Source organism: Gymnodraco acuticeps, unplaced genomic scaffold (assembly GCF_902827175.1).
Source record: "Gymnodraco acuticeps unplaced genomic scaffold, fGymAcu1.1, whole genome shotgun sequence".
Classification (NCBI taxonomy): domain Eukaryota; kingdom Metazoa; phylum Chordata; class Actinopteri; order Perciformes; family Bathydraconidae; genus Gymnodraco; species Gymnodraco acuticeps.
Window position 1 is genome coordinate 5436308 of NW_022991180.1, and position 20354 is coordinate 5456661.

Here is a 20354-nt window from a genome sequence, read left to right on the forward strand (position 1 = left end):
TTCGGAATTAATGCTCAAAATATGCATTATCATATTTTTTCCTGCTGTAAAAATATCAAGCAAATCCAATATCTAAATCACTACCATTACTAGTCTTCAGTTTACTAGGGACCCCCTGAAGGACCCCAAATCCCAATTTGAGACCCATTAGACAAGCCTTCCGTGTCTGTCCCTGGCAGGGGGAGGAACGAGGACTTTATATCGGCCTATCACAGAGCGAGATGTGACTTTTGCCTCCTGTGATTGGCCGGTTCGACCACGCAGTCTGGAGAAACAGGAAGAGACTCTCTGTCATGTTGGTTCTGCAGAGAGGAGAAGCGGATATCGTTCAAACACCGTACGGACGAAAAGGCTTCATTGTAAGATACAGGGCTAGTTTACAACGTTAAAGTTACTTAACAAAGCCTGGCATACAATGCGGTTTAAATGTATACGCGTGTAGTTTCAAACTACTGAACGTTAGTTCGTGTAGGCATTAAGTCACGAACCTCTGCTTTTATTTATAACATATTAAATGCACACTTAGCCTACTTAAAAAAGTGTGTTTCTTGTAGTTTGATAATACTTGCACACTTAAAGATTTGCGGCGATCTCCGTGTAGATTTCGGCATAAATGTACTCAATAAAAAATAACACTATATGGAGATATGCGGGATTTACACAGTCACCACGCGCTTTCTACTCAATTAATCACGCAGGTTTGACCAGGAACTAGTGTAATGAGAAACGAGTCAAATGATTGACGAGCACCAGGATGCTGCCAGTGATTTTTAACAACACAAGCTGCTTATTGTTTGTTGTTCCTCACCGTGAAGAGCTGTGTAAACATCCGAACATTCAAGTAGTCACTTAGACTAGTGTTGTGCACCAAAAACGGCGCAAAACAAACATGATAGCATTATTTTTAATCAGTGTAGACTATTAGCCAAGGCCATTATTGCCAAAGTCCATTATTCTATCTATGAGTCTATTACCAGCTTGCTAAATGGAAGACAGTGTGTTCAGCGCTTATCCAAAGTGCACTGTACCATTGTTTGGCTCAGAAAATTCTCGCCTTTATTGTCAGTTCAGGCAAACCCCCGATGAATACAGTGAGAGCTGCAAGAGTAGAAACAAGAAAGTTGAAGCAGACGCATTTGTGATCGCATACCATGACAGATGTGGTGTGTGTGTGTGTGTGTGTGTGTGTGTGTGTGTGTGTGTGTGTGTGTGTGTGTGTGTGTGTGTGTGAAGAGGGGGTGCAACTGAAAGTCTAAATGAAATACTGTAAATGCATGACTACTTCTTATCACATAACCTTTGTTAAATGAAAAAAAAATCTATTCTTGAAATTAAAAGTACAAGCTGTATGCAGCACTGGAGTATTTTTCAGATGTATTAGTTAGTTGTCTAAGTCCTGCAACACATTTTAAAAATGTGTTATTAATTGGTATATCAACAATGTATGAAAATAGTTTATCATTATTTAAAATGTCCTAAGACTCAAGGGGCCACATTTAAATTGTTAAATGTATTTGTCTGACACAGCTCAAACCCTACACAATTCACTTAACTACCACATACAGTAAGACAAAGGAAAGCAGACCTTCCTCACATTGGAGAAGTTTCAATTAGAAAATGTTGAGATGTTTTCCTAGAATAAAAAAGTAAAAGGAGAATTAAAATAATGAATTACTGGTTGCAATGAATCGGTTATTTGTTTGAGCTCCAGTTGTTTTATGTTATTGCCTTATAACGTATGCTTGCATCTAGTAAGTAACAGAAGTGTAACGCACATTTTCAAAATGCAATTATTTTTAGGTTACAGCCTCACATTTGAGGATTTGTACTTGTCTCCTTTTTAAATGCCCTGCAAACTATATGTGTTTAAGTTTTGGAGTGTTGGTCGGAGCAAAGAATACAAAATAGCACTTTGGAAAAAATGTACAAGACATTTTTCACAATTTTTGGAAATTCTAAACAATTTTAACTATATCTCAGTAGTACAATCTATTACTCAAATAATCATTCTTTGCAGCACAGCACGCAACAAACGTGTGACTTGAAATATATGAATGTGAATTACCTGTACTAATAAAAAATAAAAAAAGCGAGGGAGTAAGACATATTGTATTTGTACCCTTTAGACACTTTTCACATCAAGGTTCTAGGAAGGAAAGGTTTCCTTGGTTGAAACTCTTGCAATCAATGTGACCTTTATTTATTATAACCCCCATCTCTCAAAAACTCACATATAACATAGTCAATCATCTCTCCTTCCCTCAAAGTAAAAATAAAAAAGGAACTGCTGTCTGGTTATTGCCAGTATCCATCTCAGTCGTCAGAAAAGCTGCACGTTTTTGCTGTTGTTAAGGGCTGGAAACCAGAATCCCATCGGAGTTGCACCCTAAGGAACAAATTTAATGCTAGAAAAACATCCCGACCATCAACCAAAAATGACGGATTGAAAATAATGTCGAGCTATCTTGGGAATCCCCCACCAGACAAGGGAACAGACTGCATTGTTTTTCTCATTTATGTGATATATAGAACAGAAAGAGGGGAAAAAATGGGCGATTTATTGGTTAGATAGGCGTATTCTTTTCCATGCACAAAAGAAATATTGGATAGTAATGTAGGGATCAAGTCACATCATGACATTGTTTGGAGGCTAGGTGTTCAAATATGTAAGTCATCATCCGTTGGTGGCCCGCTAGGTTTTCAATAGATCATTCAATGCAAATGTATGTGGGAAATTGTGATAGTTGCCACATGAATATGTCAATGAACGCAGTGTAATTTGTGCTTCCTTAGCAGGGCAGCGAGATGAAGAAGCAGAGGGAGAGCCAGTGCACTCAGAAGACCATCTCATTGCTGAGCCCCCTGGGGACGATCCAAGTCAGAGGATGTGAGAATGGTGTGCACACCATCCAGATCCTAATGGATGTCGCACCTGCTGAAAGGTACTGTACAACAGCCGCGCTGGTGACGTGATAAACAAAGGTGTGAAATTTACAGGCGGACAGAATCCACTCGTGTGATGGAGTGCTACCATTCCTCATTGGAAGCAGGGCATTTTTGTAGATCCCACAAGAAATATCCCGGAGAAAGTTGGGCAAATATGAGCAGGCACTAGAAATATGAGGGGCACTAGAATACAGTTGGGCTTGAAATTAGATTTCTGATGGCATGTGGTTGTGATTCTTCCTGCAGTATATTTGAAATTTCAGAAAAATAACTTGTTTATTACCCTCAAGGGAGTTGATTAGAGCGGATGTCTGTAGGGTCAGCACAGGCCATGGGGAGCAGGGACTGTTCGTTCCTGTTTATTTATGTTCCCCTCAAGTTGTATGCAGTAGTTCTGGCTGTAGACCGACACTCAGAAATGTAATATGTGATTGCATTTAATGCCATACCCATTCCTCAAAATTGTTAGGGTCTTGACAGCCTTACTGAAGCGACTGAATCTGATTAAACCCGGCGTTAATAAGTACTCATTCCTTATTTTTACAGGTCCGCATCCTACATCTCAGATTAGTTTTGATTAGATTGAAATTAAATATCCATGTCCCACAGATTCGCATTTGACAAACTTGAATGGTTTGGGAAATTAAACCATTTTCCAATTCGCCCAGATAGGAAGTTATCCTTTTGAAAATGTATGTTGAAATTGTAATTTATGGAAACCCATTAATGACCTTGTATATTATACCTCAACATGTGTTTCCTTCCCGACTGTCTGCTATTTCCCAAAATTCATCAAGCAGTAAAAACATTCCACTTGTTGTTAATGAGTTGAAGGAAGAAAATTAATAATATGGAATTTTGATTATGGAAGATGTCCTGTAACCATGCGCAAGCACCTTTCTCCATCTCCTTGTGAACAGGGTTTAATTTGTGTGTTCAGGTTCAGTAGGAATATGCAAATGAATTTAATGATTCGCATCACTAGATCATTTCTCAGTTTAATATCATTTGCTATGTCGGTCATAAGTGATGCTCCGATCACATCGCTGTCTGTATGTTCTCAAATGTGTGAGCGAGAAATCATTAAACAAAATGTTTAGATTTTATCACGACCAGTTGAATGCGATGTTATTGTCATAGGACAGGGGAACTAGAGCCACCTCAGATATATGGAGTAACACAATGTAAACAGGCATTAAGGGAGGCGAGATAAAGTGACAAAATATAGGCTTATCTTTGCAAGCGGCTTTACATGTAGATCTCACAAAAGCCTGCCTGTAGCAGTAATAGTTCAAATCAGCCATTTCCATTGATTTATTTATGACATACTAAACAAGGCTCTTTCCAGCTTTGGATGTGGTGTGGTGCCGGCTTAGGAAGTCAGTGTGATAAATGATCTCTAAGCGCATATTTTGGATAAGGGAAATAGATAACATCTATGCATAACGTAAAGTAAGACCTACAGTAGTATATTTGTGTGCAATTCAAAGCTTTGCTGGCTTATACGACTGTGTTTGCTTTCTATGTTTTTTTTTAAGCATTCACTATTGCTTGGTGTTGAACAGCCGGTGCAGCAACAATAGTATTCCTGGCATTGATAGATAGTTATTGATAAATGCCATTATAGCTACATAAACGCCCTTGAAGTATTGCTTACACACCATGACCGTCAGCTCTTTCTAATAGAAACGTCTCAAGCCCCTTTTGCTTCCTAACTGATCTTAGGAACATTTCCTAAAATCAACCTCCTCTGCCAGTCTAACGACAGCCCTGAAGGCACCATCAGATGAACAAATTCATTACATCTCAACAACCCCTGTTGGGGCCCTACGCACCAGCCTCCCTGTTAACCAGCTTTTTCCCCTCTTTAGTTTTTAGCATGGCCTCGCCGTTCACAGAAAAATGATACGCATTTTGTTTACAGGAGATTACTATTATCTGAAATATGATGCTTCTCGCCTCTTTCACACAGACACATAATACAGAGGAAATCATAGAGTACTTTTTTATTAGGGTGAAAAATAAAAAAAGGGCTGGACTCCTGCCCCGAGACATTTTGTGAGCATATTATTTTACAATGCTTTGATCAATTTGTCTGTCAAGCTGGCTGAGATGTGGGGGAGCAGGAAAAAAGCAATTTAGCTTGTGAGGTCCTCAATAGAAATGTACTACAGGAGCCTGTGTATGACATGTTGCATTAGAACCTGAGTAGCCTTTATTGCCTGATAATGTCGCGAGGCAATGCTGATATCAATCACCCTTTAACAGCCACTATGATGTGTTTTTATGAAAAGAAAGGAAAAAAAAAATGCATGAAGCATTTCTTTGAAAATAATTGATTTAATTCAGCGCTGAGGGATTTCTACTTTTAACAACATAAAAATATTGTGTTGTTAAAAACAGGCACAAAATGTGCTAGAAGCTAAAAATTGTTAAGAACAAGCTCTTTGCATATGCTCCTATTGAAAATTGTAATTAATTTTACACGGATAAACATTCTCTTTCTCAGTCTCATTTGCATATAGATATAAACAATATATTTGTGCATCTGAATTCCCAGCACACTTGAGTCACATGGTCTGCCTAAAATCCTAAGTGGCTAAATCCAAAAATTATCATTATATTTCCCAGGCCATAAATCCGCCTTTTTTTCTCTGACACAAAGCCTTATAAATCCGTGTCTAATTTTTCAAATTGCACATTGTTTTTAGTTAATGATTTTCATCTGTTTGTTGTTGCTGTGATAGTGGGGAAATGTACCATATGCTCCGGCAAAAGACAAATGATTAGCAAATGAAATTCTGGACAGCTGTCTGACTGAAAGCGTTTGGTTGATAGCATTCTGCTACCATAATTAGCTTAAGCTTTGGGTTAATTAACTTTCTACCTGGATATGCATAATAATAGCATTCTGGAGAAAGCCAAGGCGCTTCCACTATATCAGCAGCAAAGGCTGGCTTTTATTTTGTATTTCAGCTGCATATTTCAATTTCAAGAGGCGATTTAGCTCGGGAGCATCGTCGAATATTGTAGATTTTACTCCCCAAGCCAGATAATTCTGAAACAATAGTGGTGTATTATGTAGCAGAAATGCCATTTCTGAATGTAATTAAAGCGGATGAAAGCAATCACCAATTTTTAAACGCTTTTGTCTAGCATGAGGCCTACTTGTAAAAAAATACCCATCAAGAGGAGAAAAGAGGCAAGAGAACCCCCAAGTCCTTATATAAGAGGCCTTTGAGACTGAAGTGAAGTACAACAGTAATTAGTCTTTTGTATGAATTTTGCTGGCCATGCTCATGATTAGTTAAGCATATGAGAGGACTGCAGGACTGCATTGGTCTTAAGGAGGAGGGTGTTAAAGTCTATTTATCACCAGTTATCCTCACAGCTTTCCATTATCACTGACAACACTGGATGGGGCCTGAGAACAGCCTAATTGTTCTGAGGTGGAGTGTTTTTGTGTCAAACCCGTCACCCCTTTCACATTGGCATTCATAAGCAGCCAGACATTTTCCATCTATCCAGCCCTAATACCCAAGCTGTCACAACAGCTTTTACACACTACCAACGCTGGTGTGAAATATCTGAGGTGATGCATTTATCGTTTTTCTCACACTCGTGTAGTGTTGTGAATCAATGTCCTGGTTCACACTGAATAGCGGCATGGTAAATGTGTTCCCTGTTTGGGGCCTGTTTACATGATGTGCTCACACACCGGGAACCATATCAACAACTTATTTTTTTTTCCACTAGAATTCCCCTCGCTTCCTCTCCGTCTCTCTTTTTCTCTCTCTTTTATATTTAGTCTGACACATAATTGTAATCAATTTAAATTGTTATTTTGCTAGATATGTTGACACATCTGTGTGCTTAATAAACTGCTTACATTGGTAACTAAAATGCTTTGTCATATAAACAAGCATCTGCAGAGATATTGAATGAAATCATCAATAAAGCAGGGGGGAGACTTTTTGACGTGGTCCCTTTAGAAATGGTATGAATAATTCATTGTGTAATGATATTCAGAAGATTTTTGTTCTATTTTTTACTGCGGCCTTAGAATATTGTTTTGCATGTTATGAAGTGTAGTACTCAGCTGCGTATTCATTAAGGTGATGCTCCCAGTGGCCCTTGGACCCATCTGTGCTCTACGTTTATGCCTCCGTCTCTCGGGACCATCCCAATCAGGCTGCATGTGCCATTTCCTGTGTAAACCAACACCTGTGTAACACACTACCTGTAAACCGCCCCACGCAGACGAGACAATAACATTCACTCAGATAAAAATGTGCAAATGTTGTGTTTTTAAAACAGAACCTCCAGGAGGACGTAAGCCGAGCGCGAGTTACCCTTCACTGCAGGGACGCAGCTAAAAGCAGCTCCTTGCACTTTTTTTTTTTTCCCTGCTGTCAACCGGGAAGTTTTTCCCGGCGCGAGGGTTGAGCTGGTTTGTTTTAGAACTTGATTGGATTCTATATCTGCAACATGCAGAAGTGTACAGTGTGTGACATACTGAGGCAATATGCAAAGAGATGATTCCGCTCTGACATCTTGGAGAGGAGTACGAGTCAATTATGCCCAAGTGTTGTTCTTGCTTATCTTCCTGCGGCACCAAACAAGGATTTAGTCAAGGATTTAGGGGTGAGGGGGCGGTGGTGGGGATCATGGTAAGCGGTTCACAACAAAACACTCAAAACTCTTGGGAGCGGGCACTGATTTAAAAATAAATTACAGAAGACGAAGCGCTAACACTCAAGGGTCCTCAGCAGTGCTGGCGTACACAGGTGAAGATTAGCCTCCTCGCTAATCAGAGGAACAAGGCAGTAATTTGCTCTGAACACAGACAGTAATTAGGACTTGGTGACACTGGATTCCCATAATGCCTTTGTGCTTGACGTGGTCAAATTTTGACAGAGGCTATCCATGCAGGGTCACTGTCCCTCCAGTCTCTCGGCCCTCTTCAGTGGAGGCTCTAAAAGGTCCCTGCAGTTACAGGGGATCCCTAATGTACTTTATGCCTCCCTCACTGGCTCCTTACCATTCGGGTAATTGGAATCTCTTGCTATGGCACTTGAGAATAGAGGCTAAAAACACTATTTGAAACTGCTCAGTAGTCTGTTGTAGATAAACATTGCTGCGTCGGGGTGTGGATACACTACATAATGGAGTAAGAGTTAGGGCTCTGGTAATACATGCCTTCACTGACTCCTGTGGCTAGCCAGTTGGGAGAAGACCTAATTGTTGTGTGCTTTTTTGCCTACTCTGCAGTATTTTACCACCACCTTTACACATTGGATTGAGTGTAGCGGCCTCTTTGGCGGACATTCGCTAATAAGAGTTGTTGGATATCTGGAGAGCAGTTTATCCGGCCGAGTTGTTTTTATTTTGAAACAGTGGAGCACAAAACATGCGCCCCAAAACAGAAATAGGAAGCATTCCTTACAGCTTACCACTCGGAAAAGCTCTACACTTTAGTGCTGCAGTGGCTAGATAGGCATCTGAATGATCTTCAAATGGTTGAACGCGCTGCATTGAGCTAGTGGCTTACAATTGTATCACAGCCTTTGGCTCAGAGACCATCAGGATCTTGACATTCATAGAGACATGCTGTATTTTCTTCCCTTTTTAGACAGTCATTTTAGGCTTTTTTCATGCTCTCTTGAGTCTTTGACGTCTCTGAGTTAAGTATCTGCGGCTATAAGGCTGAGGAAAATATTGGACTGCTCTTGGCCTTTTCTATTTCATCCTCTGACCCGCCATGTTACCCATGATCGGTGAAGGAGAACTCTGGCAGGCTGTGTCAAAAGTGACAGCCGATCGAGTCAGGATGAGCGCCATCACGCTTCACAGGATGGAGGCATGAGTTCTGAGTTTTTCCCCTTTTTGTGCAATATACCATTACACCCTTCGCCAGATTCCTTTCAATTAGATCCTGTGGTTAACCTGTTCCATTCTTGCGTCTGCAGCTGATAGAAAAAGTCTTACTGAAGTCTTAGTGCAACTAAAGATACAGAATATGCCAAAGGAAATTGACAAATCTAATTCCAGCTATTCTTTTTCTTTTTTTGTTCCTTTGTCTCCTTTGATTGTTTCCTCCAGGATGAATGAAATAACCTCTAACATTATATAAATGCTCAATTCATTCTTTATATTAGAGTTGGAAAATAGGTAGAACTCCAAATGAGTCCCACTTTACGCTGCAATGATTTATGGTAATTGGAAATTGATTGTGACAGGAGCACAATATTAGAAATTTACTCAAATCACAATCTTCTATCAAGGGAAATATTCTTTTTAGTGCAGCAGATCCTGGCTAGTTTGGAATTAGTTTCCTATTTCCTTACCTGTGATGAAATAGTAAACACCTCAAGGACACTGACAAAATATATGAATTTCACTAGTCAAAAGGTAATAAATAACAATTTAGCTTAAACCAAATTTATACTGAATTTATTTATGAAACACAGTTATATAAATAGTATTTTTGACCACTACTAATTATAATTCTGTTATTTTTCCCAAACAAGTGATGGCAGTTGCTTATAAATGGGCCAATACATATAAATATTGCTCCTACTTTGAGAGTTTCTTTGTGATAAACCCAACATTTATCACACATCTCTAATCCAACATTTGAAGGGCAGAGTTTCTAATATGCCAGACTGGACACTCTAAACATGATATGATGCTGCTTGATTTGTAATTCACTGAAGCGACTGGAAATGTTGCCAGCGCAGGAGCTACATCTCCACTGCCCACATGCTCTTTAAAAACAATCCCCCATTGCACCTCGAGGTGACAGACTTCAGCTCGACTGATGTTGTTCTACTTTTATTTATTTATTTTGGTGTTGTTTACCGGCCATAACATGTACTGCATTGCATTAACTTTTACTACTGTCAATGTTGTTTCACTCGAAACACCTTTGAAGCCGGCACATCCATAACGGAGGGGCTGAGGGGAGAGGGAAAAATTAGCCACGGTGACAAGTCTGAAGTGTGAGCTGGAGGTCAAAGGTGCCAAGCCTTAAGCAAAGGTGCTCTAGCCTTTGTCCGGTAGATTGTAAGGGCCTGCGGGTCCAACAGGAACATTTCCACACACAATATCCCCGAGCTGTCAGTGTGCAGCGGCTGGAACATCCTCTCAGAGAGAAAGAGGGGCTGCGGAGGGGTAGAGGAGGCGGTGGAGGTGGGAGGAGGCGAGGGGGGGGGGGGGGGGGGGGGGACAGTGGCCTGAAGATCCTTGCACAGAGAAAAGAGTGGAGGGGGGATGGTGGGTGTGTTGGGGGGGTGTAGGTGGTGCGGAGCCAAAAGAGCTGGAGTGGGAGGATAGAGAAATAGAGAGGGGGAAATGAGGAGGGTGAGCGGAGGGAGGGGGGGGATAGCAAGGAGAGACAATGACAAGTAGGGGCTGGCTGGGCACTCACCCATGCCGACAGAGATTGCCATGAGCCATGGCCATTGTTTGAGAGGGTCTCAGCCCAGGACCCGCTGGTGGGTTTCCGAGTTTTCACCACTCAACTATAAACTGCTGTGTGGTTTATTTAGAAATTAGAGTATTTACACCTTTTACTGTATTTACACCCACTGTTAAACGGCACCCGGGAGACTTTCATCACACAGCCACAAAGTAGCAGAGAGAGCAGCTCCCTGAAAACTGACCTGCTCAGTCATAACACTCCAGTAAACCTCAGCTTCACATGTCCAATATAAAACGATGCTCAAACTGTGACCTGCAGAAGTGTAAAAACACTTTAGGGCCGTGTTGCTACGGCGGGCAGGAGAGAGACGGTCTGTGTGTTTAACAAAGTAAATGTCTATTATTAATACCATACAGGATAAGCCAATTTTGAAAAAGTGGCACTTAAATGGTGATATTATTTATTTATAAGTCCTGTACACCAGTTAATGGAATTGGCGGCCTGCTTTAGATCCACAGCACAGCTTGAGGTCCACTTTGTAGTAATGCACATGCTAAGAGAAGACCTTCCCAGTAGGGTCTTTAAGTGTCAAATATGGGTCAGTCTGCTTGCATTGACCTGGGGGGTGGTCAGCAGCGGAGAGAAATTCAGCTGTTAAGTGATGCCAACTCAACCATCGGCAAATTCCTCCAAGCAGCTACTCATGCTAAGATGTGCGTCCAAGTGTAGTGCTTTGCTGGCCAGCACCACTCTGGCCAACAAATCTATTTATTCTTGTCATGAACTATAAACTAGACCCAAGCAGAGTTAAAACTGTTGTTAACGCTGCTCTTAACTTTGTTCCGTAGCAGCTGCAAGACTTTTGAAAACTCCCTTTCTTTCCACAAGCTGGTTCTGCTTCCTTAAAGTTGTTTGAAATAAACTGTTAGCGCCGTTCCTCATGACCCGACAATGTTTTCTTTCATACTCTATCATGCTGCACTTCATATAAATACACTGTTTATCTTCTGGAACAAATGCCTGGATTACTGTCTTTAGAGTTTCTCAGGCTTCTTTCCCTTTTTCACAGCTCTGATATTTGTCAAAGCCCAAAAGCTGAAATGTGGAACTTAAGATTTTAAACACGTCTTGATTAACAACTTTAGTTTCACTCGGCAAATGATGCCATCTTGCATCTGTTTCAACCGTGGCGTGTTATTGCACACTTGTGACATATTTTAGCACTATTCAAGCAAGAATTGGGTATTATGATTGCTCCTCTGATCCCCACCTCAACTCCCCATCCTGCCTTATATCCCTCACAGGAGCGGCGCGGCCCCCCTGAGCCGTGTGGTCAACGACAGCCCGGCAGAAACGAGCCCCGAGTTGCAGCGCGGCGTTGAATGGCTTCAGGCGTACTTCAGTGAGCCGCAGACCACTGGGAGTCTCCCCCCTCCCCGCCTTTCACCACCCCGCCCTGCAAGGAGGTCTGTCATGGATAAATATTTGCAGAGCCATGACTGGGATCAGGCTTTCACTCTTAATTGTCAGTTACATCACTTACACTCACTGGCTCACTGTGTTATAATGAAGTATTTTATGGCTGAGAGAGGGAGAGGGAGAGAGCAGAGGAAAAGCGCGTGAGTGGGTGAGTGAAAGGAGAGAGAACAGAACACAGAGCTGTAACTTGGTTCAGTAATCTGTGGCAGCTCTTACCACGCGTGTTAGTCTTGGCAAGATTTTCCATGATTCTTGGCACATTCTTTGAAACTGATCGAATTCCACTCTTGACATTTTCAGACAGGAAGCTTTTTTTCTTCTTCAATGACAACATGTGAATAGTGGTAAAAGTTTGAATGAGCTTATTGTTGGCTTGACCAGTCACCTAGGGCGAGTAAAATGAGCCCACTCCAAAAAATGAACAATTAGTGTCCATTTCAACCGGGGGTGCTGACCGCGGAGTGAATGATCGAGGGCGCTCAGGAAAAAAACGAGGAATGAATTATCCCTGGCGCTTTTGTTTCCAGGAAACAAACAGTACTCGCAGGCTGACAACTCACTTTTCAAATCATAAACTTATCGTTGCTCGTGCCATTTTCAAAACAATTACCGGCGATTTCTTTGTCACACTGAGATGCTCATTGCATTTAAACCTAAACATTTGCAGAAGTGCTAATTTATACCCAGAAGCACACCTACACAGGAAAAAAAAAAACTTTAATATATGCATTTAACAATTGTGCCTCTCTTCCCCTGCAATCAGGTCCTAGTTGCTCTCTAATTTCATGCAGATCTGCAGTGCTTGAGTGATGGCATTTTCAATGAGCAGGTACTCCATCGAGACCCTGTATACAGCTATGAGTCCCACGCTCCCGCAAAGGCAATGCAGAAATACATCAGGACCAATTACGATATCAACTTTCAGTGTGATTCCCTTCGCCACCAAGTGCTTGTGTACCAGCCCCAGGCTCTTTCAAATCGCATCTCATCTGAAGTCTTTGGGGTTTTAATTAAATTTCAGGATAGATGGAATTCTTCATTAGTACCTGATCTGAATAGGTGATTGTGCTGTGTTCCACCTCTCTCCCTCGCCTGTTGTTTTGGGGCTCAGTAAATACAGGGTTTAGGCTTGGATTGCTCTCAGTAGTCAGAACCATAGGCCATGCCAGTATAAGCATGTTAAATGTGAGCATCAGGAGTATTTGTCTTTTGAGGGAGGAAAATAGAAGGTTGCTTTTTTCTTCTTGTTAATTCACAAATATTAAGTATTATTATTTTGCCTCTGTGCTGTACAAATGCATACTCGATCAAGTCAAGCAGCTGCCGCCTGCCTGGGAAGAAAATACAAGTTTAATCAGGTCATTACAATCTGTGACAACCAACTTTTGTTTGCTCAGTTATCTTGTGGGAGAACCTGAACGCGACAGCGCTCTCGCAGCACTTGTCATGTAATATTGAGTTGTGACCTTCACTTGAAGTGTTGCCATGTTTATTTACACATTTCTGACAAAACAAGCCACTTTTCATATTAGCTGTCACCATATACCTGAGCAACAGAGGTGACATGAAAGGAGAAGCGAGGAGCACTTCTCTGTGCCGCCTGACTGATTGTCATGTGCAACATCACACACAAGTCAAGTCTGGTCGTCGGAGGTAGAGGAATGGCGAGTGTGCGCGTGTCGTGCGCAATGAGCTTGTGTGTGTGTGTGTGTGTGTGTGTGTGTGTGTGTGTGTGTGTGTGTGTGTGTGTGTGTGTGTGTGTGTGTGTGTGTGTGTGTGTGTGTGTGTGTGTGTGTGTGTGTGCATGTGTGCGTGCACTGCCATGGCCCCCTCCAAAAAACACAGACACCATCATGAGTTCTCAAAACGATGCATATTCTTATCTCATTAATTATACATCCATATGTAACAGACGAGAGGATCTTAGTCTCGGTAAGCGGCACAGGGAATATGCAGGGAGGGGGCCAGGCAAAGGGGGGGAAGGGCGCTCTTCAAAGCCCAAATGACTGTTCCTGCAGGAGGCTGAACCTCCCCCTGTGCACAGCACAGGGCGAGATGAGACACTCACCAGGACTCGCCCCTGTGATGTGGAGAGGAATTAGGGAAATGAACGTTTTCAGAATATCGAATAATCAGAGAATCATGGGCACCCCGTCAGCCTTCAAAAGTACGGATCCCTCCAGACTCAAGAGACACTTTGACTGGGAGTCAAAGTCTTCCATCCCATTAGACACAAAGGATAATGAGGTAGCTGCATTTCTACCATTGTCTTTTTATTGTCACAATCATGTTTGAGGGGACTGTCAGCTGGAAGGCATCTCCCAAAACCTATCATTAGCTGGGCTGATGGATTAAAGTTTATTATAGTATTTCTCCTCCTTCCAAATTGCTCTCATATACAACATTATGAGCAAATCAATCATATTATGTCAATACCTTCATAATCACTAGATCTGTTCGATTTTACTCTAGCTCAATCTGTCCGTGCCTCTGCGGTGGTTCTATCACCTGGCCTCCTAGTAGGTAATGACCTGTGACATAATTATGGGATGCCTGTAAACATGTAAGTGGTTCCTCTCAACTTTTATTTAAACAATTGACATCACTGCACCCCGATCTAAAGAGGGTCCTGACCCCCAGACACAGCGTATTAGGCCCTTTATGAAGTATGGGGCTCGGGGACTGCTCTCCAAATCATTGCTGGTCACCTCGAGTGACCCGCATGGAGTCTCTGTCACTGACACTGATGAGGGCAAAGTTCTTTAACCTCTATGCCGGCAGATGAGAGCGCCGACACTTGTTTTTGTCCAGAATTGTCGGAGAAGTAAAACCTTCCAGGTAAAGCATCTCCTCAGGATTTATAGAAGGTGTGAACAGCCCTGTAGCTTGTTGCTCAGTCTCCTTGTAGGTAAAAGTGAGCGTGACTTTGGTTGTTTGTCAATAACGTTCGCATCAACAGGGATTTGTCAAAGCTGTAGTCTGGACAAGTTGTCATCTACCCACCGGTGACAAAGAGATACCAATATTAACAACGCACATCATGAGGCCAAATCCCAGCTTTATGAAGGAGAATAATGCATAAAGGAAATGTCAGGGTTGTATCTTATCTCCTCATAACATTAAGTCTGTCTGCGTAACAGCCCGTCATCTCGTTGACAGCGTGATTATTACCTGAAAAATTATTAAACAGTACCTACGGGCCTTGTTCAAGACAAAGAACTCACATGGGTGCGCATCAATCAAATATATCCCCTTTAGGTTTTACACTTATTCCCCCCAGTTTAGGCAAATTGCCTTGTTCGCGTGGCTTTGTGTAGCGGAGAGTGACTATAAGGTAGCGAGGGAGCCTGGGGAGCAAAGGATGTTCACTCTGTAGAAGAGAGACAGGGGTGTGACATGTTTTCACACAATGCCAATTTAGAGGGATTTCTCATAGATCACTTGTCATGTGCTCTCTTAGACCATATAAATGAGAGAGAATGGGAGATCACTAATTGAATTTTCATGACTGAGTACATGTATGTACTAGAAGATTTTCACCCCCTCTTGATAACGAGACTATTGTTCCCCATCTTGTTCCCTGTGCAAAAAAAAGTGTTGTTCGCTGCATCAATGTCTCAAGGTTTCGGAGATGCTTCAAATACGTTTCCCTTTTTCTTTTAGGAATCTGAACTAGACAAACATGCCTCTCAGTCACTGCCTGCTAATCCAGAGGAAAAAAGATAATGCTACCGCTAAAGTGCTAATGAAATCAAAGCCGTTAATGTGGTCGGTTAAGCTGTGGATGATTTGAAGAATTCTGCCATTTAAGTGAAGATGATATAATGAATCTACTCTGAATAGAAAGCAATTAAAAGGACAAATTGGTCTGATTAACCTCAAAGTCATCCCACTGCCACAAATGGTGTGCAACATTCAAATTATTATTATTAAAAATCTGGAGCAGATTTGCAGTCTTTTTGGCCTCTCTTAATCCTTTTAAATGAAGGAGCGAACTTTTTTAATTTTAGCTGTGACCTTTCAAAGCATAACCTAGATTTTTCTGCCATAGAAATAATTTTCTCACATCAGCTTGTGTAGCATGTTAATGTTAGTTCTAAGGTCAAATTGAGGGACTTCTATGTATGTAGATGTTTAATGAGTATTGTGAAGAGAAGAGAGGGAGTCCTACAAAGCCCCTTGGAAGAGGGGATGGACCTCTAACATGGGAGGTTGGACATGATGGAAAACTATAATGCGGATTAAAATGTTAAACTTTTGATTAGAATTACAAAACACCAGTTTGTTTCAAAGGAGTGAAAATCAACGTTGTAGTAAAGTGTTGTCTTGTTGTCATCAGCCTCTCATGTAGATGTATAATTAAATGAGGAACCCTCTTCCTCTGTTCCCCTGCCTGTCCTCTGCTTTGTGGTGAAGACACGTTCACCAGCCGCGTGCTGCAGGTACTTCTGAGGGATGTGAAGTTTGGAGAGACCGTCTCGTACAAACGCCTCGCTGAGATGGCGGGAACCCCCAGAGCCGCCCAGGCGGTGGGAGGGGCCATGAGGAGGAACCCGGTGAGTGTGGCTGACTTTGATTGACAGGCTTCATTCTTACTTACTTTATTCAGTCAGGTAGTGAAAGTTCCTTTTTTGTTTTTTATGATTTTGAGATTTTAATGACTCTGAATTTTGCATCTAGACCAAAGAAGAAAGTGAGTTATTTCTAACAGTAGTAAATAAGGAATTTGAAGATAGCACTGCAAACACCATAACATCTCTTACAGTATTAAATATAGAGCTGAAACAATTAATAAATTCACAGAAAAATGACAAACTACTATTTTATCATCTTATTCAGTTCACTTTTACTTTAAAAAAAAAAGAAACATCAATTTGTGGTAAAGTTTCTAAAATGTGACAATTTGCTGTTTCATTTAACTGTAAACACAATCTTTTTTGGTATTAGACATTGAACCTTGAAAACTGTGATAAACATATTTATTATTTCTTCTCTTGACTTAATGATTAATCGAGAAAATAATCAACAGATGAATCTATAATTAAGATAAGTATCAGTTATTGCTCCAATTAAATTGTCTTAAAAATGTAATTTGGATCATGTGAAAATTCCACAAATGATTTCCAATAGATTTAAAGGTTTTACATCAACAGTTTATGGTTTAATTACTTATTAAAGTTTAGAAAAAGATTAAATAAATGGATGTTATGGTAGATGAATAAATCAGTAAATAAAAATAGAGCATCCAAATATTAAATAGATACATGTAATCTATTTTTGTGGGTACATTTGTGCTCAAAAACATTAGTTCACAATAAAAAAAAATTAAAAAAAAGTCCATCTGATCTGTTTTAATATCTTAAAGAGGCTCTATTTTCAACTAATTACTTAAAAAAAATACCTACACAGGGTATTTTTAAAATACATTTAAAAATGCAGGATGTGTGGTTTAATCTGCAGGTGTGCGAAAATGTGTAATGGCGAAACAAACGGCTCCCTTTGAGCGCGACGGAGAACTAAAAGTCTACCTACAGCACCATTTTAAGCCCACACCTTTTGTTCCTGTTCTCTCAAGTCTTTACTGTAGATGTTCGCAGCAAATCTCCGTTTCTTGTCGGAAACCTGGCCTGCATCATTTGGCCCATGAATCCACTGTGTACAAAATGGAGGGCTAGAGGGCAAGTGGTGTGTCTTCTTTTGATCAAACCCTTTGATCAAAGCCCGTTTAGCTCTGCCCATGTAGTGCTGTGGGCACCACCGGTGTGCTCTGTGAGGCAGAGAACACTTATTGTGCAGAAATACAGCCGGTGAGATGCTATCCCTCATATGTGCAGTAAAAAGGCTCGCGTGCAGCCTCATCTCAGTGCTGTGTTTTTACCCTGGCACTGTTATTGTTAGTAAAGCAGGAAGAAAGGCATTTGTAATATACAAAAAGTCATTTGAAGCACCAATTAAATGCAAGCAAACCACTGTGTTTTGCACTAGTTTCTTCATATTATATATTACATCAGCCAATGGCGTTGCTTTTGCAGGCTGTATAATAGCTCTCGGTCTCGTGTTTTACACACATTTCCTTCCTTTCGTCAGGGAGGCTGGGAGCCTGAGCCCTCAGCTCCTGATACAGATCCAGAGTCAGATTGTCAGTGTCAATTACTTGTCAGTAGCGCTGCTCCACTCAGGCTTCAACTGTGAAAAGCTCAGTGTGCTCGATCGATCCTCGCCTCTCTGTGGCACTTCTTCTTCACCAGGATTTGAGTATTGATAAGCCTGGTGTAGTGCTCTTTTCCCCCCAAGTGAGGAGGCAGATCCACAGGCCTTGAGGGTACCCTGCTCTCCCTCCAAACCCGGGGAACAGTATTGATCGGAATACTCGAGCAGTATTTCTCTGTCTGCAAGGTTAATCTGGGGCTCGGAAAGTTTTATTGCTGTTGATATGGGAGCGGGTTTAATGATGGATTTGAACTGAAACACACTGCATGTCCAACTTTTATAGAAAAGGCTGGAGGTGCAGCCATCAAGCCGGGATAACTGGAGAAATATAGTCACATAGCAGCCACAGTTGGGAGGATTTTGTATTTACTATAACGATAAGACAATGGGGGCAACATTACGAATATTTTAAAGGGATTAATTGCTGTGATTCATTCATCACCGTTGCCACTCTTCTTGTTCTGAATTCACAATGATCGAAGTGTTTTAGGCTTGCTTGTTTAATCTTTCTCCAGCCATTTAGTTTACAAAGAACTCGGGACCCCCCTGGCAGTCGTCTGCAACAAGAGTAAACGCTCCACCGACTTCCTCTTTTTAATGATCACAGGGTTATCAGATCTTAATGTTGACACCCTCTCGATTGAATATTCATCCTGCTGGTGTTTTTGCCCATTAATTTTTGATTGCTTCTTTGCTTTACACTATTAAAGAGTAAAAAACATTTACACCCAAAGACTGAGCCATCACCCTGAATGTGGATTTGTGCAGGATCAAACCCAGACACTTCGGATGTGGCACTTTGTTTTCATGCAGTGCACCGACATAAGAAGCAAAATGCAGATTCATATGTTCTGCATGTTGGTTACTTTTAAGTCGCACCGTTTATGCGTTAAATCAGACGTTCTTTCATACATAACACATATCTACTACCAACACCTCCAACTGTTGTGATGCTGTGACAATACATGTCAGCTTCAGGATAAAGAACATATTTTCTTTTTCACAAGACATCATAGTTTTGTTGTAAAGGCTCTGATCCTTCATGGAATTTATATATATATTTGTAAGTATAAATCCCCTATACTAAAACACGCTTTTTTCTTCATCCGTCCTGAATTTATGCATTTGGAAAATAAGTTTTTATTTTAAGAGAAGAAGTTAGAAGTCTCTCCGTTGTCCGCTGGTGTAAAAATGTGTAATTTTCACAGAACATGAACATGTTTATTTCCTCCGAGTTGAATTTTCTGTCTCCGTCTGTCTGTGCCAGGTTCCTCTCCTCATCCCCTGCCACCGAGTCATTTCTAGCAGTGGACAGAGCGGGCCGTACATGAGCGGCAAGGGCGACCATCTCAAACAATGGCTGCTCACCCATGAGAGGCAGGGAAGGGAAGGCTAAAGCATGACAGAGGCCAACTGTCCTTCATTCAGTAAACACACACACACACACACACACACACACACACACACACACACACACACACAGAAGGCTGGGATTTTTCTTTTTTTAAGAACACAAACAGGGCCATAAAGTTTAGCGTGCTTGGCACAATCCGTGGAACAACTGCTGCTTGTAGATATTCAGTTTATTCTTCTTTCTTTTTTATCTAAGAATAGAGATGCTGCATAGTTAATGTGATACAGAGTTGTTGCAGAATTAGAACGTACAAAAATAACTTAAACAGAGAACAGTAGGAATTACAAACATATGCTCCCGTGGGTCTCCGTTGCGTTTGCCAGATAGTGCTGGAATGGTTTTTCTAAAGAATTATTATTCCCTTAAAAATATGTCTCATGCATTGTTGTTGTTGTTGTTTTTTTTTTTTCCTAAGCAGAATTAGTCTTTGTACCTCTCGTTGGTTTTTTAATTTCCTGCCAAGTGAATGCTTTGTTCAACATCCAGTGATAACGGCTCTGAATTCTACTGCTACAAAGCTTTGTAGTGAAGCATTTATTTTGTCTTCATTTAGATCTCATTGTTTGCTCTCGCCTTATCCTCCACCTAGAGCCGAGACGTCTTATGTATTATATACTGCACTTATGTTACATTAGACATGTGTAAATAAATACATCTCAAAATGACAAATCCTGCCTTTTCATCATTTTAATTGCATTTAATTTAAAAATCGATTTCATGTAGTGTTCACTCAGTTCAGCTCATACTTAATTATGCTGTATGTCTTTCTCCTCGCTGCAGCTCTGGATGTCAGAGCTCCTCTTTTTATTTCTGAGTAGTGTTTTCCATTAGAGGGCAGTACAGAACGGGAAACAGAAATCAACATTTCAACCTTGAATTCAT

The 20354-nt window shown here is 41.1% G+C and overlaps 1 protein-coding gene across 1 annotated transcript; it reads left to right on the top strand.

The window, feature by feature from the left end:
- Nucleotides 1-283: 283 nt before the first annotated feature.
- Nucleotides 284-20137, top strand: mgmt (O-6-methylguanine-DNA methyltransferase). Its single transcript, XM_034238037.1, is given in 6 exon segments — nucleotides 284-359; nucleotides 2794-2942; nucleotides 11674-11797; nucleotides 11799-11835; nucleotides 16265-16404; nucleotides 19326-20137. Coding segments are annotated over 6 exon segments (645 nt in total). The 5' UTR covers nucleotides 284-293; the 3' UTR covers nucleotides 19455-20137.
- The last annotated feature ends 217 nt before the right edge of the window (nucleotides 20138-20354 follow it).